The sequence below is a fragment of the Eublepharis macularius genome, chromosome 11 (assembly GCF_028583425.1).
Source record: "Eublepharis macularius isolate TG4126 chromosome 11, MPM_Emac_v1.0, whole genome shotgun sequence".
Taxonomy (NCBI): Eukaryota; Metazoa; Chordata; class Lepidosauria; order Squamata; family Eublepharidae; genus Eublepharis; species Eublepharis macularius.
In genome coordinates, this window is record NC_072800.1 from 22,083,143 (window position 1) to 22,111,109 (window position 27,967).

The 27,967-nt window shown below is 42.2% G+C and overlaps 2 protein-coding genes across 2 annotated transcripts in view; one reads left to right on the forward strand and one right to left on the reverse strand.

The window, feature by feature from the left end:
- The window catches only part of LOC129337264 (cytochrome c oxidase assembly factor 1 homolog), a 109,187-nt gene extending 88,117 nt beyond the window's left edge, over positions 1 to 21,070 (forward strand). Inside the window, exons 2-6 of the mRNA XM_054990832.1 lie at positions 12,146 to 12,199; positions 14,667 to 14,771; positions 18,674 to 18,825; positions 20,134 to 20,210; positions 20,880 to 21,070. Coding sequence (XP_054846807.1) covers positions 14,678 to 14,771; positions 18,674 to 18,825; positions 20,134 to 20,210; positions 20,880 to 20,976 — 420 coding nt within the window. The 5' untranslated portion in view covers positions 12,146 to 12,199; positions 14,667 to 14,677 and the 3' untranslated portion in view covers positions 20,977 to 21,070. The remainder of the gene's footprint in view (positions 1 to 12,145; positions 12,200 to 14,666; positions 14,772 to 18,673; positions 18,826 to 20,133; positions 20,211 to 20,879) is intronic.
- A 1,529-nt stretch (positions 21,071 to 22,599) lies between these two features.
- The window catches only part of STK17A (serine/threonine kinase 17a), a 35,321-nt gene continuing 29,953 nt past the window's right edge, over positions 22,600 to 27,967 (reverse strand). Inside the window, exon 7 of the mRNA XM_054990833.1 lies at positions 22,600 to 27,894. Coding sequence (XP_054846808.1) covers positions 27,564 to 27,894 — 331 coding nt within the window. The 3' untranslated portion in view covers positions 22,600 to 27,563. The remainder of the gene's footprint in view (positions 27,895 to 27,967) is intronic.

Consider the following 27,967-nt stretch of genomic DNA (forward strand, 5'->3'; position numbering starts at 1 on the left):
CAGAGTTGGAAGTTAACATTTTGAAACTTCTTGCGAAAGAGAAGCTGGCTTGTGAACAACGTTGCACTTATATCTTGAATATGCGTTCGCTGCATCTTCTTCATCTTCTTCTTTTGCAAAATAGAACCGACATAATGGACGGAAACGTACTCTGCAACACATAAAAACGTACATATTCAGGATAAAGAGGAGTACACTTTCTCATAAATTAATACTGAAATAGGGAAGGAGAGAATGGATTTGCTTAGGCAGGAGATACAGGAAACTGTATATGAGAATTGTGTGTGTGTGTTCTATTACTTTATATCAAAGGACCACCAAACTGCAGTGATAACCCTGAGGTATTCTTATTTAGAATGAATATATGCAAGAGAACCAGCGTGACAAGTATAGACCTGCGGCTTCTGCCAGGCAGGCAGAAGTGGATATTTAGTGGAACAGAAAATAAATAGTCTCTGCAGTCGACATCAGAGTATCTTGTTTTATTTTCCAGAGGAACTAAATGTGCGGAATTACTGCAGAAGATAACTTTCCAGATTATGTTTCTGAAAGGTTATAATTTCCTGTTGGAGCGGCGAAGGGAAGAAGATTATTGATTTGAAAGTAGAGAATGCAAATAATTTCCTGTATACCGGAGCTGCCAAATGCTTTCCTTTATCGATTGTTTTCCTCTGTCTGCTAACCAAACGCTTCTTGGGTTCTGTGATGTGTGTCGTCAACTCATTATTAAGTAGTAAATATAATCCACTGACCTGATTGAGGATGGGGTGTGTCCCTGTGCGCGCGTGTGTAAACATCTACATTCAAAGAGGAGAGTAAGGAGGGAACAATTTCTGAATTTAATTAACTATTTTGTTGATACAAGTTTCTGTGGGTGTAGGATTTGCATTAAAATAGGGGGGGAGGAAGGCTTGTCTTGAGAGGAAATAAAAAACCGTGTTTGCGGATTTCAATCCACTTGGCAGAAGCTTTCACATGTTGAAGATTGGATCCTAAAAGGCGATGACAGCAGCACATAGAAAGCACATATTTATTCTTTATCAACTGAGACCTGAGACAATTATCCAACCAGCATTTGTAGGGAGAGTTGTGGAGGGCTGAGGCCCTGGTTTTGAAGCATGTCATTCCACAAACAACATGTAGGATGTTCATAAACGGAGAACAATATTTGCTGTCAAATTGGTTACAAGGCAAGTGGCATACTGGAGAGAGTGCGACAGGGCCGAGAACCACTGGAACAGAACCAAGATGAGTTTTTTTATATGCTTCAGCTGAATTTGGAGGATTAGTGCCCTGTATTTGACTTGAACGCATCAGTCTGTTTTCGAGGGCAAAATTCTTTTCTGAAGACAGAAAAGGGAGAAGGGAAGTGAGTAAACAGTTGCAATGGCTTTGCTCTTGGGTTGTCAGCATAAAGAGACATGACCAAAATGGAGCCTCAAGGGTGTGTGTGTGTGTGTGGGGGGGTGCTGGCTCAGTGATAGAGCATCTGCTTAGCGTGCAGACGGCCCCAAGTTTAATCTCCAGGTAATAGGAGATGTGAATGCTGGAGAAACTGGAGTGCTCCAGCCAGCCTGAATAGTCAATATTGACCTCGACGGACCAGTGGTCTAATTCAGTATAAGGCATCTTCATGCGTTCATGTGGGAGCGAGTGAAGTGGCAAAAGAACTGCCATGTCTACCCATGTCCCCATATGTGGATCACAATTCTTGAGGCTTCTTCATAGGATATAAAAATGTCAAATAACTAGCAGTAAGCACAGTGTTGCTGTAGGTTCATGGTCAAATCTCAGTTCAAACATGAATTTGCTAAATAGGTTTCGGTAAGCCACAAAAAGCCAAATATCTTAACGGGCATGTGTATTGGGTGGGTGTGCTTGTGTGTGTTCTTGCTCTTTCCCATCTCCTGTTGTAGACTTCCAACTATCCCTGATGCCTGGGTAGAACTCCTGTCCTTCCAGGAACAGTGTTTCAGGGAGCATTTTGGGCTGCAGCTGGAGGAGAGGGTGAGAAAGTCGTACTCCACGGACAGAGATCTTTTTGTCTGTGGAAATACTCCACAAAATCCAACTCAATAACCCTGGCTTCATATTCAGGGATACTTGGTAAGGATTGTCATGATAATATGTGTAGTGATCCCCAGCTTTGTTGAACCCACGGGTGCTTTTGGAATTTTGAGAACAGGCAGTAGGCACCCCAACAAAATGGCTCTGGTGGGGAGCATATCGATCACAAAATGGCTGCTATGAGGATTCAGTTCAACCACAAAAGGAAGTTCCACAAAATATTAGGAGGTGCCAAGCCAAGAACAGTGGCTTTCAGGTGCTCTCTGTCGACACAAGAGGATGCTTTCTGGGCTCTTCTTACTCCAAGGAAGAGGAGAAAAGCCAGGTGTGGCTCTTTCCTTTGGGGAAGATACATTTTGGGGAAGAAGCAAGTGGGTGCCAAGAGAGCCAGTTTGGTGTAGTGGTTAAGAGCGTGGGACTCTAATCTGGAGAACCGGGTTTAATTCCCCACTCCTCCGCTTGAAGCCAGCTGGGTGACCTTGGGTCAGTCACAGCTTCTCAGAGCTCTCTCAGCCCCACCCACCTCACAGGGTGTTTTGTTGTGGGGATAATAATTACATACTTGGTAAACTGCTCTGAGTGGGTGTTAAGTCATCCTGAAGGGTGGTATATAAATTAAATGTTGTTGTTGTTGTTATTAAACACATCAGTGAGCCAAATGGTGCCCTCAGGCACTACAATGGGATCACTGATGTATGTGAAACACTTCTAGTACTTAAAAAGAGCACTTCATGGTTTCTTATTATCAGGGCTTTTTTTCAGTCGGAACGCGGTGGGACAGTTCTGACACCTCTTGAAAATGGTCACATGGCCAGTGGCCCCACCCCTTGATCTCCAGACAGAGGGGAGTTTAGATTGCCCTCCACACCGTGTGGAGCAGAGGGCAATCTAAACTCCCCTCTGCCTGGAGATCAGGGGGCGGGGCCACCGGCCATGTGACCATTTTCACCAAGGGCAATTTAAACTTTAAAAAACTCCCCCCTTGTTCCAGCTGACCCAAAGTGACGTCATTGTGCGGCCCTGAGCTCCACTGCCTCTTTTCCCAGAAAAAAAGCCCTGCTTATTATTGTGTCATTTCCATGTGGTTTCCGTGTTTCCAGGTAGTTTTCATGTCCCTCATCCTAAGCAAATGAGTTCGGTATTCCAGCATTTCTCTTTTAGGATATGGAGTTCCTCAGCTACGGTTGAACTGAAGATGGGGTACCTTCTTATAACTGTACAGGAAAAACAAGTTGCTAACGTAAGAGAAGATACCATCTTTAGGATGAGTATGTCAGCTGTGGATAAGACAGTCAGTGTAGTGTCGTGGCTAGAATGCTAGATTAGGATCTGGGCGACGCAGGTTCAATTCCCTGCTCTGCCATGGAAGGTTGCTGGGTGACCCTGGGCCAGTCACTCTCTCTCCGCCTACTCTACCTCGCAGGGTTATTGTGTTAAAAAAAAAAACGGAGGAGAATGATGTAAGCTGCATTGGGTCCCCTTGGGGAGAAAGGCAAAGTATAAATAAAGTAAAATAAAGTAACATAAAATTAGTGTAAGGAACACTCCCTGGTATGGACTTGTAGCTGCCGTATCTGTGCATAGTTTTGCAATCTCCTGTTTGTGGTTCAGAATTGAATCATGTGGACGGTGCTACTACCCCTGTTGTTGGTTACTTCACATGATGTCCATGTAGTTCCATGATACTGGGACTGATTCCCACAGTACTGCATGATCCGGTTGCTGTATTCTTCTGGATAAGCTGATAAGCAGATGAAAGCATTTCTTGCCAAGTGCTCCAGCAATGACATGCTATCTGTGGCCGAAACGGAAGTAAGCAGGTATGGAGTGATGCAAAACAAACTCGTTAGCCTTCCAAAGTGATGTGATGGGGTACTTCACGTCACTCTGCTGCCTGCACAAGGGTAAAGGTGGTGATTCCTCATTGATGAGCTCTTACTCCAAGCCTCTAATAGCAAATAGCATCGTCTTGATATAATTACACTGCTGTGGTTTAAGGATACCTCATTGTTATAGTGCTGGGCCTTTTATTTCCATCCCTTTGAGAGTAATAACCAGATACATGGTATTTATGTAATAGGTTGTTGCATTCCTTTGCTTCTCCCTCACCTGTTATCATTGCGGGACTCTTTTATGAGGAACTCAAAACACTTTCTAAGCATTATGCACCGGAGGCATCCATGACAGGAAGGGAGCTGAGTCACATGCTTGAAACTAGCAAATGGAATGATTAGGAATTTCGCCAGATGCTGGGAATTCTAAGTCTAGGACAACGTGGGGAATTTCTGATCTGAACTACTAGAAGTGTTGATGTACTTTTCAAACACAGGCATCTCTGCCTTGCATAAACATTTATTCTACATGAGAGATGAGTTGTGTATGTATCAATAGATACATTTTTACTTTAGATACCCATGATCTGAGGAGCTTGAAACTACAATGATACAAGAGCACCAAACCAGTGTGTGTGTGTGTAAAGTGCTGTCAAGTCACAGATGATCGATGGCAATCCCATAGAGATTTCAAGGCAGGGGACAAAACAAGGGTTGCTTGCCATTGCCTCCTTCTGTGTAGTGACTCTGGACTAACTTGTGATCTCCCATCCAGGTACTGGGACCAACCCTACTTAGCTTCCAAGATCTGATGAGATCAGGTTAGTATGGTCTACCCAGAGCAGGCTAACAAACCTATACAAATATATAAAACATAAAAGCCAAAAAAAACAGAAACACATTTAAAATATGAATGTCTATGTATTAAATATTGACCTGCAGTAGGAATCACAGGGTTAAAAAAACAAACACCCACAGTTATGCAGAGAGGATATAGTTTTTAATTAAGTGAATAATGCCAGTGGGTAATATTTTGTATTTTCATCTCACATCTATAGGAAATCGAGGATGGCTATCACATGTACTAGAGGAAGGTAGCTGACAAGTGGCCCCTTTGACTTACCTATCTGAATGCAATTTTTTCATTTGGAGGAGGAAAGAATTCTTGACAGATGGGTTGGTTTGGGGAACACTCTTTTTCCTTACCTTCAGTCATGTACTCAACCAAATAGGAGAACTTGTAGAACTCATAACTGTATGGTGGCCACACTGGCCTCAATTCACAAAGTTTCTGCCCAAAGCAACCTTCGTCTGTTTCTTTGTGATGAAAGGCCTTCTATTGCCAGATCATGACAAGATGCGGCCTTCATCACTGTGTTGCTCCTCTCTGTTCTTTTGTTCTCACCATTCCCTTACCTTCCAGTAGGTTGGCTTGTTCAGATAATGTACCTGCATGGAGACCATGAAAAACAGGTGACTTACCTGTAATTGATGTTCTTCAAAGTGGCCATCTATGATCATGCATCCCACCCTCCTTCCTTCTAACAGGTGGGCACTTTGGGTCCAGTGCATTGCTCCAGGTGAAGAACTGAGTAGGAACACACAACTCTACACAGTGAAGGGACACACAAGTGGAAACACACAACTCTCTCTTTCAAGTTGGGTAGGTTCAGGGCTTTTTTTCAGCTGGAACACGGTGGAACGGAGTTCCAGTACCTCTTGAAAACGGTCACATGGCTGGTGTGTCCCCCCCCCCCGATCTCAAGACAGAGGGGAGTTTAGATTGCCCTCTGCGCCGCTCAGCAGCGCGGAGGGCAATCTAAACTCGCCTCTGTCTGGAGATCAGGGGGCGGGGCTACCAGCCATGTGACCATTTTTGCCAAGGGCGATTTAAACTTTTAAAAGCTCCAGCTGACCCAAAGTGACATCATTGTGCAGTCCTGGGAGTGTGCACACACTTTGTGCGCACACATGTGGTACCAGGGGCACCACCTTCCGCCAGAAGTTGCCCTCTGTGCTGGCAACCCACTGAGTTCCACCACCTCTTTTCCCAGAAAAAAATCCCAGGGTAGGTTCATCTTCCAAATTGATTTTGGCTTAGCTCTAGAAGATTCCAAACATTGTGCGACACAATTGCAGAATCCCAACTGTGTGTCTGCACACAGGCTGCAACAAATAACTGTTGGGTTTATGATATGGCCACCTTTTGTGTATCCAGGAAGCAGTTTATGTTTCTGAAAAATCCTTTGAAAGTTGAAATAAGAAATAACTCTCACGTTATCTGACCTGGAGAGTTCTTTAGGAAGCTCCGAGTAGCTTCCAGAGGACTTCCAGAGAGTCTTCCATTCAGGCACAAACTGAGTTCACGTCTATTATTTTCTTGTTGCATTTTAAGCATATATGATAGAGGACTGTATCAAAAATGAAATGTATGAAGTAGACTTAAGTTATGCAGTCCACTACAAAGTTGGCTAATCAGCAAAAATACATTTTGTTTTGTGTTTTGCAAAAAAAAAAAAAGCAAGGGGTGAATCCCGCCTCTCCCCTAGTTGTCCACTTTTGTTGTTACCTTCTTGGTCTTCTTCTCATGTTCTCTTGGGATTGTCCCCACCCCCACCCCCTGCAAGTGAACAATGTTTTAAGCTCCTTTGGATCTACACCGAGGAGAAAAGTGGGATATAACTAAATATCTTGTGTAGAGGTAGGACTGTCACTTCAGCTACTGTTGGGTGAAAATGCCTTCACTGGCCATTTTAGATTTCTTTCTCAGTTTCTCTTTCTTTTGCTTTGCGTTCTCTTCCTTCCGTTTGCTTTCCCTCTTCTCCTCCAAGAACAGTTGGCCAAAGAAAACTTTTACTAAAGAAAAGAATGGAAACGCCATGCATGGGCCCATCTTTTGGCGAGGTCAGAAGTTGACAGCCAAAAATGCAGAAGCCTTATTTTGACCTTTAGCTGTGGCCAAGGATTTTATAACACATCAAAAGTTGTTTCCTGTGTTGCCTCATTGTGCAAGAGCTAAATGCCGGTGGCTAAAACAAAGTGGTGTTGTCCACCCCTCAGGCTTCTCTGGGTAAACTGCTATGAGGACATGATGAAGTGGAGATAAATATCTGAGTTGTTGGGCTTTTGCAGTCTTGAGAAAACTTACGTTTCCCATGAGTCCTTAAATGTAAGGGTCTCCCCTTAAGTCAAACCCTTTTTAAATGTTTCCTCAACCCAAGACTTCTTTGAAAATCACATTAAGCTGTTTGCTTTTGAAAGGGTTTCATCCCTGAAAGATTGTTAAGGATGTGTGAATGTAGTCTGGATCTATCAGTTCTACTTACATTCAGAGCTTAGCTGCACTCCCCTACAAATAAGCTCCCATACATTTAGCTATAGTGTCGTGCAGGGCTTTTTTTCTGGGAAAAGAGGGGGTGGAACTCGGGACGCACAATGCCTTCAGTTTGGGTCAGCTGGAACAAGGGGGGAGTTTTTTAAAGTTTAAATTACCCTAGACAAAAATGGTCACATGGCCGGTGGGCCCGCCCCCTGATCTCCAGACAGAGGGGAGTTTAGATTAGAGGTGGGCACGATCCAAAAAAAATACCGATCAAGCTGATCGTGGATTGGCGCCAGCGACAATCCCGAATTAACGATCCACACCGATCATCTCCCGTTTCCAATCTGTGATCGTGGAGGCAAAAGCAGAGGGGCGCCCCGCTGTTCCCAGCGATACAGGAACGGTGGCTGAAGCCAGCGGCATCTGTGTTTGTGTTTGGCTGTCTGTGTTTGGCCATTAGAGCTGCCTATCAGGGTTTGCAGGAATGAGATTGGCGTGCCCATGGCTACAGAACACCCCCTTCCCCCTCCCTCCCTTGGGTGTCTTCTCCCACCTGGTGACTGCTTTGCTGCTCCGTGGTTGGAAGGAAGCCCTGCTGATCAAGGCAAGCTGGGCTTCCATTCGGGTTTCCAGGGCGACAGAAGGAGGGCAAACACAGCTCAGGCATTCCCCTGGCTCCGTTGCCAGGGGAATAGATTGCCGGCGCCTGAGTGTCTGGCTTCCCGATCTGAGCACGATCGCCCCGATCAAGCCCCGATCCAGCCCCCCTCCCGACCGCTGGATCATTGGCCGTGCCCAAGCACAATCCGCCGGGTACCGATCGCGCGATCGCCATTATCGTGGGGTTTTTCCGATCGTAATGCGGATCGTGCCCATCTCTAGTTTAGATTGCCCTCCGTGACGCTGGCACGGAGGGCAATCTAAACTCCCCTCTGTCTGGAGATCAGGGGGTGGGGCCACCAGCCATGTGACCATTTTCATGAGGTGACGGAACTCCGTTCCACTGTGTTCCAGCTGAAACGAAGCCCTCTGGTGCTTTTCACAAGATAGAGAGCTGGCCGTTATATGTAAAAATTCACAGTGTATTCTGTCTATGGAAGATATGAGGAAAAACGGGGCAAGCTTTATGGATTTGCAAGTGGATAGTTATGGTACATTTTCACAAATAAACGTGAGTCTCCCGTGCTGTTCTCTCCAAAGGAAATTGAACCTGAGCGTTTCCCTTCTCAGGGTGGGGAGGGAGAATGTATTGGGCAAAAACAGCACAATGCCATGTAGTATCCTCCAGCAACAATTTCTGCCCACAAATTACAACCACAGCTGCTTTCACAGAGGCTACTTGGGTTTCTTAATCACGTATTATCAGGAATGTAATATAAGAGATTTCTTACAGTTATCTCTGCCCACAAATATTGTACATGAAAAGGCCTAAAACAAATGTACTAGTTTGGTCAGATGCTAAGTGTTAGTTCTTTTGTTGACCCCATTGGTCTTCAAGTGGTCACTGTCAGCATCACCATTTTTTGTCTGAGATTTCTTGAGGCTGGCAGAGGGAGAGATGAACGTAAGTGATAAACAGGACTGCGTTACATTTTTACGGGTTGGATTTGAATGCGGGTCCTAGTTTGACAGCCTCTTCAGCTTCAGAAAATAATTCCTACTTGTGCTTAAGATTATCTAGAAAAAAAACCCCAGACTTATGTTGTTGGGAATAATACCAGAAAATATTGATAAAACAATTATCATGAATTATTCAGATATTTGTTGATGGCGGCAAGAGTGACATTTGCAACTTGCAAGCAAATGGAAAGAAGATGAATGCCCAGCCAAGGAAATCTGAAAAGACAAGATGGCAGAATATGCAGTGATGGCAAAATTGACGAGTTACATAAATAGAAGACCAATAAGAGAATTTGAAGAGAAATGGGGGAATTATTTTGCTTATACAGAACAGAATAAATAAGATGTTGCAGTTTTACAATTTGGACTAAGATCATATACTGACTTACTGTATATAGCTTATAAGAGGTCATAGTCTGACAAGGGGGGGAATGTATAAATATATAATCGAATATATAATAGCTAAAATAGTTTGTAGATATGGAAACATTGATAAAGCTAGGGATAAGTAGAGAGGATTGCTATATTGATCAGTTATATAAAGAGATAAGATGAAATATTGTAGTAATGATGGAATGATGAATTTCTCCTTTTTGATTATTAATTTTTATTACTAAGTGTGGAGAAGGAGGTGGGAGGCATTAAATATGTGTAGTAAAGAGGAATAATATATAGTAATGGGACTTAACAGTTGCAATCTTCATTGCTACATGGATAAATATTGAAAAAACTAATTTTTTGTGCACTCTGTATACTCTGTATACCCCCTCTGTATACAAGAATTCTTGTAGCAAAAAGTCGCAAAATCTTCTTGACCTTATTAATTTTTCCCTCCCCCCCTTTCTTCTTTTTGTATCCCTTTTTCTACTTTGACAAAAAAAAAAAAGATTATCTAGAAAGACTGAGCTAAATAACCAGACTGGCTAGAATGAGAGATTTCGTAGTCTTTTAAGCAGGCTGTCTGCAAGCCCATGTTTGTGAACTTGTTAACTTTGAATGTCACTGGAAGAAGCAAATGTTGTGTGGCATTTCTGGGTCATGTTTCTGGAAGAGACAAAGTGCCGGGGGTCACAGCGCATGGGAAGATGGTGTTATTTCAAAGATATCTATAGTTGTGTCTTCCATCTGGTTGAGCAAGCAATATTAGACATGAAAATAGTGTCACTGGAGGAAGACCCCCAAGGGAAAATTAAGAAGTGAAAAGAGTGCGTCTCGTTACTGGCCTCAGGGGCATTACTCCCCTAGATGAAAATAGGAAATGTATTTGGGAGAAGTTATGCTAAAGTCTTTTGTTTTCAGAAAGCAATGTCACTAAGACTTCCTAAAGCCCAATGCAGGCTGAAATCCCCTTTAAAGAGAGACAGTACCTTCAGAGATGCCCCAGTCAGCTTGAATTAAGTAGAGTGGCTTGGGGATGCGAGCACTTAGCACCACTGAAGAAAGCCAGGAGGCGAAAACACAAATGGACAACCTTTTCATCTGTTTCATCTGTTTCATGAACCACTCAAGTAAGAGAGCTCTTAAAAGAAACTATGTTGCTTGGATCCAGTGGAGCATTTCCACAGATGGGACCAATTCGATCCACAGAGCATAATCTTCTCCCCTTTCTCCTCCCCCTGCAGCCTAACATGCCCTCACCCCAAATTCTGTTCCTGTAGGAGGAGGTGGGAAATATTTTTCTTACCTCTCAGAGAGCAAAAACTGAGATCCATGTATCAAGGAAGCATAGAATGCAAACGTTTTCTTTCTCTCTTTAGTATTGAGTATATTCACAATTCTGCTTGTAGAAAATGAAGACATTTCATTTTTGAGACCCAGTTTGGTGTGGTGGTTAAGAGCGGCAGGACTGTAATCTGGAGAACCGGGTTTGATTCCTCACTCCTCTGCTTGAAGCCAGCTGGGTGACCTTGGGCTAGTCACAGCTCCCTCAGAGCTCTCTCAGCCCCACTCACCTCACAGGGTGATTGTTGTGAGGATAATAACATACTTTGTAGACCACTCTGAGTGGATGTTAAGTTGTCCTGAAGGGAAGTATATAAATCAAATGTTGTTGTTGTTGTCATGATTATTATTACTTCAAAATCCCATAAATATGCCAGAGTGCAATTTTGTATGCTGTTATAAATTTTGCATTTTACACTATTTGAAGCAGTAAAATAAATTCAGCTAAGAAACTGTTCTGTACATTTGTCCCCAAAATTTCCATCGTCCCAACCCCCCCCCCCTTGAAAAAACATCCTGGCTTTTTTTTATTCTGTAGTTTCCAAATTTCTGGAAATACCACTAGAAGACGCTGGGTTGTTATCCCAAAGAAGATGGAGAAGGAAACTTTGAGAAACTTCTCCGTCACCAATAAGGGAAAGGATAAGGACGAAGAAGGCAGTTATGGTCTGTCTTGTTTAACAAGGATGTTTAGTGGTCATGGTGATGAAATGTGGATTTCAGAAGCCAGCGTCTCAGCTGTGTCACAATTGTCCTACGTAACAGGAAGGTCACTTAGGGCTTCTTCCCATGAAACATGAACTTCTTGACACAGAGTGTACAAAACAGCTAAATCTTATCACATATATCACAGTCCAGAGGGATAAGGGAGAGATATCATAATGCATTGTTAATGTCCTTCAATAAACTCTACAGAAAGAGTGTAATGGGGGGCTCTTTAAGAGGAGAACCTGAGCTCATCATACACAAGGGCTCCTGCAGTACTAACTACGAAACACATTCTGTTGACACACTGCACGCATAGCAGTGATTTTCTTATTTATTTACCCCGACTTTCTCTTGGGAACTGTCGAAGGCTTTCACGGCCGGAGAACCAGTGTGACACTGAGAGATCTCTGTCTTTTGGTGCTACACCTCTGAAGATGCCAGCCACAGCTGCTGGCGAAACGTCAGGAACTACAATGCCAAGACCACGGCAATACAGCCCGGAAAACCCACAACAACCAATGTTGATTGTGCTGCTTGTATTGTGTGTCCCTACATTTAACCCCCACCATTTGCCTTCATTTCACCCATAGGAAAATGTTTTTGTAGCCCCCTCTCCTTTGCATTATGTATATTTAAAGTGGAAAAAATGTAAGGGAGCTATAGCAAGAAGGTGTGCAGAAAAGCACGGAAGTAGTGATGTGTTCTTGTGATCTGAGTGGAAGTAGGCCATTTTCATAGTTCCCAGTGACAAAGTTCCTCTTGTTTTCTGCTCTGGGGTTTTTTTCCTTCCAAATTATGGAGGTTGGGGAGGGGGGAGGAAATAATGTCTGCTTCAAAGGAGACGGGAAAACAACATATTTTATTCTGTTTTCAGACTGTCCTTTGTGGCCCAGAAGATTAAAGGATCTGCAGGAGAGAACTTGAACAGGTACGTTGCGTCGTCGTCGTCCGCTATCGTTTTTGTTTTGTTTTTTGGACACCCATGAAAGAGAGTAAATACTTTTTATGCATGGTGAAGATTTTACTTCAATTCGAGCAGTTGCACTGTTGATTACTCTTTGGGTGCTCTGCCAATGGGGAAAAGAGAAGGACGGTCATGCCGGTTATAGCTCAGAAGGAATGAGGAAACTGCCTGATAACGATAACATGGTTGTTGCATGATGATTTGTCCCCCGCCTCAATGGTATTCTGGAAAAGAGTTCCCACATTAGCATTTCCTCTTGTTCTGCCCATTTAAGATGCAGTTCAACAGGTGATGTGCCTCTTTGGCTGTTTCCACACAGTGGTGTTAAAGCACAACCATGCCATGGCAGCAGCAAGGGGGTGGTGAGATTAGCAGGGCTTTTTTTCAGCAGGAACGCAATGGAACGGAGTTCCTGCACCTCTTGAAAATGGTCACATGGCTGGTGGCCCCTCCCCCTGATCTCCAGACAGAGGGGAGTTGAGATTGCTGGAGTGGCGCGGAGGGCAATCTAAACTCCCCTCTGTCTGGAGATCAGGGGGCGGGGCCACTGGCCATGTGACCATTTTTCGCCGAGGGTGATTTAAACTTTTAAAAACTCCCCCCTTGTTTCAGCTGACCCAAAGTGACGTCATTGTGCGATCCTGAGTTCCACCACCTCTTTTCCCAGAGAAAAAGCCCTGGAGATTAGCATCCCACTGCATTCACTGCTCTTCTCGCACCTGCTCCTCCCCTTTTCTGTGCTGCATCTGTGCAAAAGTGCAGAGATGACACAGCGTGCAGAGAAGTGCCTTCCATGGTGCAGAATTCCCCTCTTTCCCCGTGCTTTTCCAGCTGAGCTGTGCTGCAATGCCATAGCATGGCTCAGCTTGGAAAGGCTGAAGGGGGGGGCAGTGAAGCTTAGCTCTGCCCCCTTCCAGTAGTGACTGAGGGTGGCGCGTCCGCATGGATGCTCTGCCTGCAACTACTCCACAGTTCCCCCTTTGAACTGGATCAGAGGACATTTCAGTTTTGATCCAGTTCACAAGGGAAAGCTTTGGGAAGCCCACGAGTCATGCTCAGAAGAAATGTGGATAAAAATTAGCAATGAGCACAATGTGTGGCTCTTTCCATTTAATTTGGGGATTTCCTGCTTTCCGTTTTGGGAAAAATCCCTATGCGGAAGCAGCCTTTGATTGGCCATTGCTTCTCTGCTATATGAAGGATATGATCTCTTGGTACAGTTTCCCAGGCAAGTAATGCCAAAATGGATGGGAGTTGCACAGGAGCACTTTTCCTTTCCTTTAAATGGGATGCATGGCAGAAACATTCTTACTGGGGAGCATATGTAAGTATTGCAACCCCATAGGCAGGGCAGTCCATGCGTCTCTCACCCATTTGGCAAGAGAGCATTGTATGAGAATGAGGGTGAAAATTGATCCTGCTCCTTGCTAGGACAATACAAAACAGCTACACAGAGAGAGAGAGGAGGTAACTTAGTTATCACCTGGTCAATTCATCCTTGAGGGAGCCCCCCCCAAAGGGGGAAGTGGCTTTATCAAAAACCGCTGCTTTGGCAGCTGTGATCTATACTCTCTGGACGTGAATCAATGAAGAGCCGAACAACTTTCAAACAGGAAGTCCAGCCCTACGTGTATATAGGTTGGGTACAGCAGGGACATTTTCCAGACACTGAGATCATCTTTTTTCAGTAATCTGTTGGTATGGAAGAAGAAAAAGTTGTACATTGTTCTTGTTACGCTGCTTAGTGGCATTTACCCATTTCCTTTTTTGTGTGGTATTCGTTGAGACAGATGACAGATATGTGGTTCTTGCAAATAGGCAGGGCAAGTAGCAGGAAGAAAACCAAGCGGGCGAGGGAAGTCCATTGCAAAACCTCCTGTTTATCACTTCCTTTCCCCTCTCTTTTCTTTGTGTGTGAGAGTGAAAGCAAAAAAAACCCACTAAAATGCAGCAACCAACTGTATGCTTACTGGTAATGAAGACGGCTTAGCTTTTTTCTCTGAAGTCCTCCTAGCCAAATCCACCCCCAGTGTTTACTCCTTCAGCGTGGCATTTTACTTTGAGGTAACTCTGCCCCCCCCCAATACTTCCCCAGTATTATTTGGCTTGCATGGGAAGCTGCAAGAACAATGTCACTTTTCTGGCCATCTGCCACACTAGGGAGGTCGTTTTCTTCTCGGCAATTAGCAAAACGGTGGCATCCCCCAAAAGGAACGAATGAGAGTTTTGGAGAAGAGGTAGCTGGGCTGCTCAGTTCTCATCCTGGATTTTCTCCGAGTGAAACTGCAGGGCCCCCGGACTAACTGAATGCTTCATGTAGAGCTTTTATTCAGGCCTGTTTTCCTGGAATATTGAAAAGACTGTTGGCAAAATTCCCTTATTTTGCTCGTATACAATAAGTCTATTTCTTTTCTCTCCCTCTTCCCCTCAGGGAACAAAACCATGCCAGCATCTTTGAAGAAACTTCAGCAAATGGCTATTTATCTGGGAATTGTATCTGGTGGGGGATGTGCGCTTATGTATTACTTCATGCAAAGTAAGTTTCATCACGGTTTAGGAAGTATGGCCTGGGCTGGCCTGGGCTGCGTGTTGACCAGACTGAGATGGTAGGATGGACTACTCGACTTCACGCTGTGAGGGTTGGTGGGGAAATCACCCTTTTAATGTCCACACACCTAAAAACAAAATATCCAGCAAACAGAAAGCCAGCACAACAGAAGGAGGGCTGAAGTAGAAATTTTCTCCTTTATGTGCATTTGTTTTTTATTTGGAAGGAGTTCTTTAAATGCCTGGAAGCTTTCAAAAGTGGCATTCCCCCACCTGTAAAAAAGTCCATTCTGTCATCTCTTTCTGCGATATGTATAGACCCAATCCCCGTTTTATTCCTCTTGTATACTGTTCACAGCAAAGACCAGTTCAGATGTAGTCACTGGCTCCGACTGTCAAGATTTCATTCTTGTTCAGTTTATAAATGCGACTTTGTTTCACACACAGGGCATCACACATTTGTGATGCTTTCGAAGTACTACCTCCTGTCTGAGGCTGATTGACAGCGTTGCTGTGCTGAGTTACAATTTTATTTATTTATTTTCGATTTTTATTCCGCCCTCCCCACATTTCCAGCAGGCTCAGGGCGGATTACAAAATACATAAAGGTTAAAATATATAAAACAGTTGTTATAATTAACAATTCTAAAAACATCCAATTTATACAGTTAAAATACAATTATATATAATTTGGGTATTTAAACACCGGATTGTCTCTATTCTCACTGTTAGATGTCCGTAAGTTTCACCTTGTTTGTGGAGCAGAATTTGAATTGCCTTGGCAAAGAGTGTAATTTTCTTTTTCTTTCTTTCTTTCTTTCTTTCTTTCTTTCTTTCTTTCTTTCTTTCTTTCTTTCTTTCTTTCTTTCTTTCTTTCTTTCTTTCTTTCTTTCTTTCTTTCTTTCTTTCTTTCTTTCTCACTGAGACTCAAGGCGGATTACATAGTGTGAGATTAGTACAATCAGTGGCAAAGACAAGAGCAGGCATTTCCTTACAGTGTCAAGAACATTTCCATAAACAATGTCATTGGGTAAATGAATACAAGTTTACAAAGACATCGCATTAGCAAGGATCCAATACGGGGTTGAAGAACTGCTGAAACAGAATATAATCAATTCTAGGACTGATATTAAACAACATGAAGCACGGGTAGTGTATAGGAATATATATTGAAAGCAACAGATAATATGTAAGGCAACATAATGCTGGAATCTATGGTTCCTAACTCATTAGCAAAATATCTGGGACCCCTATCCTACAATATCACCCTCTTAGCTGAGTGTAATAGATTGGATCCAGCAAAACAAACAAACAAACTCTACTACTGAAAGGGAATAGAACTGCTTCAAGAGTTCCACAAAATATTGCTTCTGGGAGACAAGGTGTCTGCTCTCCATCAGTGGAAATTTCCACAGGATTCAACCAAATGTCTTTTAGGCTGAACTAAATGTAGATGTGTCTGTTGTAGTAGAACTCCGTCAGAACCCCTTAGACTAGGTGTGAAAACTCTAATCTCACATACTTTTCTAGCACACAAAATCTGATCCATTTATGAAATGTTTCGGAGAAACCAGTGGTTCAGACAGATTGCAACCCTGTGTTTGAAATACTGCCGTTGACATTGACAGAGAAGTTAACATTTCCTGTTTCAAGACAATCCTAAACAGAGTTACTCCAGTCTAAGCTCATTGATTTCATTGGGCTTAGACTGGAGTAACGCTTCTTAGGATTGCACTGCTAGAGTCTCTGCTGCAATGACTGGTTTTCATTAGCCTAATAGGAGAAGATGGGTTATTATTCTGCAGTGTATTAACTGCTGCAAAATCAAAGCAGCCTTTAATGGCTTCTGTGCATCAATGAAGCACCTGCTGTGGTGTGATCCTGGTAGCTGGACAGCATCCTGCTTGATATTTTGAGTGCAAGCCAAACGGGCTCTTACTTCCAAAAGGGCCACTGACGTGTTAGCGACAAAGAGGAGCTGCTGCTGCAATACTGCCTCTCAAACTGATAAGGTTTCTCTGCCGTTCATGCTCATCCCTTCCTCTCTGGACAGGCTGTATTAAAAGCAATAGGCACGATTCGGTTCATGCTTGCATAAGCAGAGGTCACCTCCTGAAGCTCTCCAACCTGTGGCACACACAATCACACCTTCTCCTAGCTCCAAGGACTTGCGCGCGCGCGCGCGCGCGCGCGCGCACACACACACACACACACACACACACACAAAATGCTATTGCCACTCCAGGCCCACATGCAGCATTGCACACCTGGGTGTGGCATAGCAGTGGGAGGCCTCTCTTTTCGCCTGGCAGCAGAGCACTTAGAACACAGTCCTAAACAGAGAGACCCTTCCAAGTCCATTGAGGCCTTCCAAGTGTGTAACTCTGCTTAAGATTGTACTGTTCGTCTACACATACTGGCTTGTGCACAGTTCCTGGAGCAGAGCGGGGTCCTACATGTGTGTGGGGGATCCGCTATATATCAGCAGGGCAGGGACTGGGAAAGGAGGAGGACTGAGTCAGGAAAAGGGTAGTTACTGGTTGCCCTGGGCTCTGCGACAGCTGGAACTAGAACAGTAACAGCAGCGGGATCTGTCTATAGCCTTTTTTCCTTCTGTCCAGATTTAGCCTGGCATGAGGAAGAGTGGATGTAAATGCTAAACTAAATGCTCTGTAAATGCTAAACTTGTTCTCTTACCTCAAGGTTGGGAAGTGTAGGTGTCTTGGCAGCTTAAAGTTTAGCATTTACAGAGCAGCAGGAAGGGGAAGGGAAATACAGGCGCCTGTATTTCCCCTCCTGCTGCTCTGTAAATGCTAAACTTTAAGCTTCCAGGACGCCTACAGATCCCGGCAAACCTTGAGGTAAGAGAACACGTGCTGAACCTAGGTATTTCTTCTCGTGTGTTTTGGCTCTTGGTTAGTAATTGGATGGGAGACCTCCAGCGAAGACCAAAGTTGCGGAGGCAGGCAATGGCAAACCACCTCTTGCCATGAAAACCCCGCCGGGGTCACCATAAGTCAGCTATGACTTGAGGGGCACTCTCCACTCCTCCAGTGGTCTGCACCTTGGTAATCTAGAGTCTATAACCCAAAGAGGTATAACTTGTGCAGTTCCCCCCCCCTGCCCCCAGTTGCATAATTGGTACAACTTTCTGTCTGCATAATTTAATTTGGAGTATATATATTGGAATACTTACCTTGCACTTTTTGCACTCATTGCATTGGCAGTTTCATTAAAATTGGATTATTGTTATTATCTATCAGGTTTCTGTAGACCGTTTGGTCCTTGTTTGGCAATATTTTGTTTGAAACCTGTCCCTACTTGTTTGTGATGCATAATTTAATCTACAATATTTGCTCTTTTGCACAATTCAGATTTTTCTTTCAGAAGGAGAGGCAAAGAGCAGAGCTCTTGCACCTATGGGAGTCAGAGATGCCCCTAGTTGCAGGGGAGAGAGAGAGAGATCCTGATCCATACCAGCAGCAGAATGTTCTATCATCTCGGCTTCACTGCTGGATATTTGAATAATGCTGTTTGTCTTGTCAGCTCCCAACTCCACCCGCAAGCTGAACTGTAGGCAGTTTTGGCCATACCGCTCTGTTTTGAGCAAACACCTTACCTGGGGAAGGGTGCCCATAATGTATCAGCTCTCACCTAACCTTAGTTCTAATAAAATGGAGACATATAAAAGAAAATAGTCCAGAGGTGATCTGTTGGAGGGAAGGGAAAATGGGGAGGGGCACAGCTCTTTGGCCTTCTGGGTTGCAGCGCCTATCAGAACAATTAAACACTATTCCATATCAGGCTGTTAAATATTAATATTCCTTTGCAGATATTCATAGTTTATTCTGGACCACTGCCTAAAATTTTCCCCTCTATTTTTTTGTTCAGAGAGCTTTGCCAGAACACAGTACTATCAACAAGCTCTTGAGCAATTGCGTATGGACCCAGAAGCCCTGGAGGCACTTGGCGCTCCGCCACTTAAAGTACATTACATCAAGCTGACAGACAAGTACAATTGTGTTGATGTATCAAGAGCACAGGTAACAGCCAGGTGGATTAAATCTTGATGAAGGGGAAGAGACGTGGGGGAGAGACAGGGAATGCTAGCAAAATAAAGAGTAATTTACAGCTCAGCCCTAGGACAGATGTATGCATCTCCAGCTGGTGTCAGCATAAAAAGATGCTATGCAGCAATGCTAGCATTAATGGCCTAAAAGACTACTTAGTTCAACGCACAAATTATCTAGGTTTGCGTAACTGCGTTTGGACTGTCTTTAAGAGCAGAACCACAAGTGACAAAAGGCACAGATTGGACACTTGTCTGCTTCCCTCAAGTTTTGACGGGAAATGTAGGCAGCTTGGCGGAATGTTGGACAAGTGACAGTTGAAAAGTCCATTGGACAGCAGACAGAGAGCGAAGCTGCGAGACCAGGATGCCTACATTTCCCATCAAAACTTGAGGGAAGCTGACAAGTGTCCAATCTGTGCCTTTTGTCACTTGTGGTTCTGCTCTCAATCTAGCTGAAATTATTAAACACTAACCTGGTGCAAATTATGTGTGCAAGTTCAAAAAAGTTTGTGAATATTAGTTTAGGGGATAGGGTTTATCAAAGCCCCAATCCAGCAAGGGAGATCTATGTATAAGATTTGCATCAGTACAGGACTATGGCTAAAACTATGCATGCTGAAGCTTCCAAATTCATTCCAGGGAAGAAAAACTAGAGCTGTAGTAGGGAGTTGTTAAATGGCCTTCTAATTTTACTAGTTCAGGATTCAGAAACTTAAGCTACCCATATAGGTGTTGCCTTGAGATGACTCATGTATGTGACCGCTAAGGTTGGATTTGTATATTACTACACCACCTGCGGAGTTGTTATGGTAAAATATGGCAAAACACAACAGGAACAAGGCTAATTGACTGGTTCTCTTACCCATGAACACAAATGCAGTATGAGATCACCCTCACACCCTCAGTCATATATCAAAATTTGACTGAAACTTTCTAAGTTTCTAAGGGTAGATATCCCAGTCCTCAAACACCATGATAGGGCTTCTGGGAATCACTGTAAAAATTGGACACCTGGATTCAACCCACCCCAATCTCCTTGTGCTTTAAGGCTTTAGATAATGATTTAATAAGGACTGTGCTCTAGATTTGTGCAAAGGAGGTATACTTGGCTGTGCATATTTATAAAAGAGCGTGGTGGCCATCAACCTGACACGGTTATTTGTGATTTGAAAATAGGATCTACATTTAAAAAGTGTTCCAAGCTGCACATTCTGTGCCAAGTAAATACATTTTATCTAACATTAAATCAGAATAATTTGAGTTTTTTTAATAATTGCAGATAAAGATACCAGTATCTGGAACAAAGTCAGCTGGATACCTTCATGTCAGTTCAGCAAAAGACTTCTCCCTCAACAGGTACACCTAGGTGTGTGCGCACGCACACACACACGAGTCTATGTTCAGATAATTGCTTCAACATTACCCTAGCACTCTTTAGGGAAATAAATGCATTTAACAAGGATCCAGCGACCTTGCCCGTTCTAAATTACATCATTTGTTGATGATTTCTTAATTCTACTCTGTATTATAAAGCTGTTTCTGATAGTCCTATGCATGCAGATATCACTGTTGTGGTTTTATATACCTAGACCAGGAAGCTAAGTCGGTGTATGTAAGAACTGGACATAAAGTTAGTTCCTTTTCCTGGACTTAAAGTAAGAACTGTGCATGAAAGAAATTTCTACACACAACATAGTAAAACAATGCATACTGTTGCAAAACGATCTTAGCTTGTTGCTGGTACTGAAGAAGAATCTTCCATACATGTGTTTTCTTTTAGTCTGCCAACACGACACACTTCATAAAGATTAGAATGTGCATCTTGTTGAGGTATCAAAGAATCCAGTGCAACAACATAAATGGTTTAAGCGTAACAGTATTTTCCTGTTCTTTTAAAGCCTTGCAATGGCAAGATACTACGCAGTATTTAACTTATTGTAACTTTCAAAATCCATTTCCACACGCTTTAATATCATAATATATCCCAGCATCCAAAATGACAAATATGGCTTTTGTTTGTCACAGGTGGCGTCTGCAGGAAGCCACATTACAACTCCGAAATGGTCATCGCGTACCCGTGTACCATTCGTCGATGAAGAACGCTATCCAGGATGATATGTAACTGCAGCCTACTCAAGTACTTTCCTATCCAATGAACAGTTGAATTGAAACCTTCAAGATGAGCAAAGAGTGCCTGTCTTTTAAAAAATATGGTGCTTATTTTTTCCTTCTTCCCTACACTTTACTGGTTACAGGGATGGGAAAAGAATGTGATGGGGGGTAGGGGGGGGGGCAGACACTAAAGGCCAGCAGCAGCTCAAATGATATCTTTTAAGTACTGGGAGATCTTAGGAGGGGCTGAGATTAAAAAACTCAATGACATGCCTGAATTGTCTTAACTGAAGTGAGACGATCCCCTTCTCTTCTTCCAATGAGCTTAGAATGGCTTAAAGCATTGCAGACAGCGTTTTATGGTTCAATAGAGGAACATCATCAAGTGGCTGAACATATCTGGGCCTGGCTCTATTAGAGTCTATCATATGATTTAATGCATATAGTTTGCAGCTTTAGTACCTGAACTATTGCAACTCCTTAGTTCAATAAATCAATTTCTTTCAACCATGATTATGTGTATATAATGAGGTCTGGTTCTTGTACAGGTGTCTTCTGCTAAGAATGAAAGCTGTAAACATTGGCTGGAATCTAAAGAGCTGTTTAGGCAGGCTCAAACTGGTACTGGCCCTGTACGATTTTTTTCTTTAATACTAGAAGCACGCACCACCTTTACAATCTGCTTTAAAAGGCCTCTTTCAAAAATGGCTTTTGACAGGTGATTGGGTATGTTACCTTTGGTGCACAAATCCAACTCAGCAGTTAAGATTTGTAGATCTCAGGCCTTGGAAACAGTCTCTTACAGATTAAGCCCTTTCCATTTCGTCCATAAAAAGGGTAGTTCACTTTTCTTTCTGCTTGCAGATCTGGTTATTTTATTTAGGCTATTAACACAACAAAAGCCATACTTCATTAGAAGGACAGCCTGAGTGAACATTAGCCTTCAAAGGAGAGATATTAAATACAATAAAGCTCTTTTATTATGCCTGTATATCTTTATCTCATGAATTAAAGAAAGAAGTGTAATCTGTACCAATGCAGTGACATAGCCAGAAGTAACCATCCTATTTGAAGTGTCCCTGGGAATAAGTACTTAAAGATAATCATAGGCTAACTACTAGTTTCAGTTGCAAACTATTACCAATTCTTCACAAGTGTGTTACCAAGTTTTTACAAGTATAATCCTAAGGATTAATATGTGCCATTTTATGTCATTCCTTTTCTTAACAGAGGAAGATATCATACATTTATTTCAGTGCATCTCCAACTTTACTGAAAGAATCCAGTGTGCAGAAATAGTCACTCCAAGGGGGTGATACATAACAACTTAATGCATGAAGGCATAGCGAGATGTGCAGCTGGATATGCATCTGAACGCATGCAGGTGCTTGTCCACGCTGCATAGTTTAATAGGATGCATGTCTGAATAAGCTAACATGCATCCCTGTACAGTGGTTGCACAACTTAAAGTCTTGCATAAATACCATTTTTACACACAACTGGAGCTGGACTGGGTCAGATGGCAATTTCTCAGCTTTGTACTCGGTATATAACTGAATTGAAGTTGTAATGATCTTAATGGAGCATGTGTTGATTCTGTAAGCAATCAGGTCACAGACCTGCAACTTCAGCAGACTGAATAATTGATGTACAACTCTTGAATTTACTGGAGGTTTTCCAAACAGTTACTGCTTGCCATTCAAATCAGGACAAAGACTGAATGTTTGTAAAAAGTGAATCCATTTATTAGCCCACTCAATGCTTAAATACAGTGCTTACATATATGAAACATCAAGATGTTTATACATTTTCTAGAGCATTATCTATTGCTCTCATTAGCTGTACTGCTGCTGTGGCTAACATTGTGAAAAACAGTGGTGAGTGGGCATTTCAGTCATTCGTCCGTTCACTGACTTAATTAGCTCCTAATTTAAGCAAAAATACTACTGAATAGAATTGGCAATTGAAGTCTAATTGTGGCAGAGCAATTTCTAGCCATGAAGAGAAGCAATGCTACGCAGAATAAACACACTGCTTGAGCTTTGGCTTAGTGAAAGATGAGCAGCACAGCACTTAAGACTTTAACTGCTAAAGCCAGGTGATAACTTGACCTCCAGCCAATTTAAGGGTCCCACCTGATGACCTCGCTAGAGAAGTGAACACAAAATAGCTGAATATAGAAGAAAGGCGCGTTCCTTTTACAGCAACACAGAACATGAAACGTTCAAGCAAAGTTCGTAGTCTTGAACCTATCATAGCCCACAGTACTCTTGCAATGGTCACTAATTTCAGCGAACTTCATGGAGACCATTCTGGGAAGAGCAGAATTCAAGCTGATCACAGAAGGGTTGCCTCCCATTTTCATATTGCAAGTTTGTCTTCCTATAGGATGCTGGTACAGTAATGACTACTTTATTCTGTGAGGGGAACGGAATGTTTTTACATTTAAGGCACAGCACAGGCAATGAAGTGATCTTGATTTTAGCTCTACTTCTGTTGCTTGCTGACAACCCTTTGGGAAGCTCGATTCCTTTCATTAGCTGCTATGGGAAGAAGCCACTTGCCAGTTAAAAGGCTTCCCAGTTTCCACAGAGTCTATTAGTTCCTTTGCAAACTGTATGCATGATATGCCAGTGTTAAAAGATCATTAAAGAACTGGAAAAACCAGTTACTATATTAAAGCAAACCATTTTGCATTGCCAACAGAACATAATAGTCTTTCTGTGTTTAAAGGTAATAATTCTATAACCATAATAAACAGTTGATTCAGCAAGTGTTTAGAAGTGTGGCACTGTGCTTTCAAACCAAGTTTGAATCCAACTTCCATCTTTCTCACCAAACTAACCCTTTTGGATAAGGAAACCGGAACCAAGGTCAAATGTTTTCTCAATAGTTTGGGGGAAAAAATAAGGAATATTACTAAGACATAATATATACACATTGTGGCCTTTGCTTCAGCCCAGTTCCTAAATGATACAAGCTTGCCAAAACTCTGAATAATACTTAATGGAGACCTCAGTGACTTTGGACAATCGGTAATGTCCACCTTATCCCATGTTTCCTTTCATTTTTTCCCCCTCACGACTGTGAGAGGTGTTCAAGACCACAAGCCTGGCTCTACAGTTTCAAGTAACAGGCACTTTAGGAATGGTAATCGGCATTAGAACCAACTGAACTGCAGCTTCCATGTTGTCTTACAAAACCTTCGGAGACTGAATGTTCCCTGTAACAGGAGAGTAGGACCGTAATTTGCAGAGAAGAGGAACCGGGGATTGCAGCATTTCAGAACAGAGTTGCTGTCCAGATCTGTGATCGCAGGTAAAGACAGACTGTAGATTATACTCCCCCCTCCTATTCTTGAAGAATTTTCCTAGTCTTGCCTTTGATTGTACATTAACTGTTTCCCACAAGTTTTAATTTTCTGGTGTAATATTTCAAATCTGCATACACACTTGGTACTTGTTCAATACATCAGAACCTTCAGGTTTTTCTTAGCATACTTCACAACTGCATGCTCACAAAATTGAACGGGAATGACATTACCCACTAGGAAGTAGCCAATGGCCCTATGAAGACTTAGTACTTTTTCTTCATTAGAGTTCGTTTTAATTTATAGATTTCTATAACATTATATTTGTAAACAATTACTGTACAAAACCCACCTTAAGGGACTGCAAGTTAAATCGGAATACAGAAACCGTTTCAAGCAGCCAACTGAAAGGCAGCTGGCCTTGTTATAGGTACATTAATTTCACATACAAAATAGCTTCCTAAGTTTACCACTGTACAAACTGTAAAAGTACTGGGGGAAAACATATACCTCAAAATGCAGCGGAAAGTCTGCATTTTAAAACTTTGGGTTGAAACAGTTATTGGAGTTGCAGGCTATACAATGGCTGATGTAGCAAAAGCAATTAATTTTCACTGCTCTGAATTCAGGATGGTCATTAAGTCTTTCTCTGATTAGCTTCTCTTTGAGAATTTTGAATATGAATCCAACTTCCATCTTTCTCACCAAACTAATCCTTTTGGATAAGGAAACCGGAACCAAGGTCAAATGTTTTCTCAAAAGTTTGGGGAAAAAATAAGGAAAATTACTAAGACATAATATATACACATTGTGGCCTTTGCTAGTCCAGTTCCTAAATGATACAAGCTTGCTAAAACTCTGAATAATACTTAATGGAGAGAGGTCTTGGTAGATCCCTAGAACATATACAGTCCTAAGATCTTTACAGACTTCATTACCACTCGCAGGCCCATTAATACAAGTTCGAATGGTGGGTAATTTTGTTTACAGAACTAGAGAAGCTACAATGTCAGATATGTCACAGAAAGTAGATATTACACAGTATGGATCAATTTAAATACTTTGCTATTGTTAGGAAACAAGTCTTTGCAAAATAAGACATGTCCACACCAAGCAACTATTTAACTAGGCAATAATAAAGCAGTTACACTGAAGGATCAACTGTACAATCCTATGAAGAGTTACTCCAGGCTAAGCTTTGCATAGGACTGCTGCTCCAGAGATGTAAAAATTCCAGAAATTCTGAAGCCACAGGGAGGGTAGAAGAATTGAATTTTGGGGGGAAATTGAAACATATGCAATATGTATTTTCCTAGCAAACCTAAACTTTTTACTTATTTAGTATCATAAAATGTATCATTTAAATTCTCTAAACGCGCCAAATAGTGCAATTTTAAGTTATAAAAGTATAAACATCTTGTTTCCTATAAGAAAAATTGCAAGTATACCAAGTATTTGAGAAAGAGTTGCAAAGTCTCCCTTAGCTACTGTGATACATCACAGGCAGGGGGAAAAGTTGAAATTCTGTAGTAAACAAATCAAAGTATCATTTGGACAGAAAGTAGGAATTATCTAATGCTGTAGACCGTCTTACATTCATGCTACATATTTTGAAAAAAAGTTTGCCTTCTATTTCACTCATTCCAAAAGGGGAAAAGGTCTTTCCCCAAATCTCACAATTTTTCCACTGAAAAATTGAAAAAGTCCTCAGATTGTTTTTATGTTGTATATTTTCAGCGTGAAAACCCTTGCCTTAAGCAGCATTTCATTCATTCTAAAAAAGAAAGTATGTAATAATTTCTCAGTGCTACCCAAATTTTCCCAAACTGTCCATCAGAAGAACTGCAAAAAAGTGCTAAAAAGGGAGAAAATTGCCCCCCCCGCCTTTTTTCCAGGTCTTCACATCTCTAAACTGCACAGAAAATTGTTTGGAAGTCAAATGCAACTTTTACGGGAAGCAAACACAAATTGCTAAGAAAAACAGGAATGCTGCACAGTGTGCATTCTGAAAGTCACTGAATACCCATTTCTTCTCCATAAACTATACTATCTTTATGCCCTTTCAGCTAGATTTTTTTTAAAAAAGCTATTATGCTTCCTACTTTAGTGGTGAGGTAGCATTTCACTTGTGCCTCCTTGTAACAGTATAAAGAGGCAATCCTGCCTGACAGCCAAACCAATGCTAGGGGAAAAAATGTGCACAAGAAGTAAAAAAAGAAATTCTCCAACAGCAGAAATAGCAGGAACAAGTACAACATGCACATAAGCCAGTTCAGAAGAAGAAAATCTTAGTCAAGAGCACTTAATGCCAGGAGGAGAAAGAGATAAATAATGGCCAGTTAGACAAGTTGTATGCATGAGGCAGTAGATTTCACAAGCTGGTAAATGAAATACAAGAGTGAGATTCCTGAGGTGCCTGAAAGAGAACAAGTTGGCCACGAAGAAAGCGGATTAAAGCCACCACCAACCCAAGGTGGCAAACTTCCTCATGGCAGCTGCTTAGACACTGGGATGAGTGCAGAGGTTGCAGAGAAGGGTATGTGTGTATTGGAGAGGTCAGGTCTTTCTGAAACAAAAGGGTGTGCGCCGCACTTGGGAACAATGCTTTGAAGAGCCACAGGTGGCTCTTGGGCCACTGAGTGAGCATTACTGGCCTAGCACAAATATTCTAAAACAGCCAATGACTTACACACGTAGTTGCTTTTAAATATTCTTTTAAGTATTCTATTTAAGGCAGAACATCTTTGTACCATAAAGAAACCTGTAACCCAGGTTTACCCAGCATCTAGGGTAAAACAACAAAGAATTTGTTTTCACTCAAGAGTTGCTTTGTCTACATTGCTTTGCATAGCTTGAACAACCAGGCTGCCCCAAGTGAAAGCAGAATCAGATCACACTTTTCAGTTATGCCTGCAGGCAGAGAAGAAACTATAGGCAATTTTTGCCCAAATGCTAGTCTGTTAGAATTCTGATGCACATAGTAAGTCTGCAGTCATGAAGACCTACAAATTTAACAGCAGCTCTACAGAAGCTTTAAACATACCAACAGAAATCAGAACTATTGCTTTATGCTCTTACATCCATAGGATCTCTTTTACATACTTACTTACATTAAAATTAAAGAGGTTGGCACAGTTTTCTAGTGGGCTTTTAACATTTTCCTCCTTTATTTAGAAGGATTTTTGTAGAGGGGTATATATTTGGCTATATGTAAATTGACCAAGTGGGAGAAAAAGAACCAGTCTCCCAAATTAGCTTGAGTCTGAAGAGGAGAAGCAAGTCACAATTCAGTAAATAAATTCTCCAGGTAGTTCTTGCAGCAACGGTTCCTCAAACTTGAACCTCTTTGAAATGGTTTTCTGTTCAACAATTTTGTCTTTTTCTGATTGCCTACATTGTCCCAGAGTATATGAAGCGACTACAATCAGCTCTTCTGTCACTACTGAGTCTTCTTCTGTTTTCTCTCCCTCTGCAGAAATTTCAGAAGTGGAATCTTCCTCATGTACAATAAGCGTATCTGCTTCTTCTTCAATGTTCTTACTCCAGCACACAGTGTCAGGAATATCAGTTTGTGCTAGCCATGAATGTAACAAGCATTCTTCTGCTGTTGCCCGTTCCCTGGACAGAGGAAAGAATAATTTGCTCAACGAATACTAGAATAAAAATGCAATTCAGAGGAAGTTCCCCACTG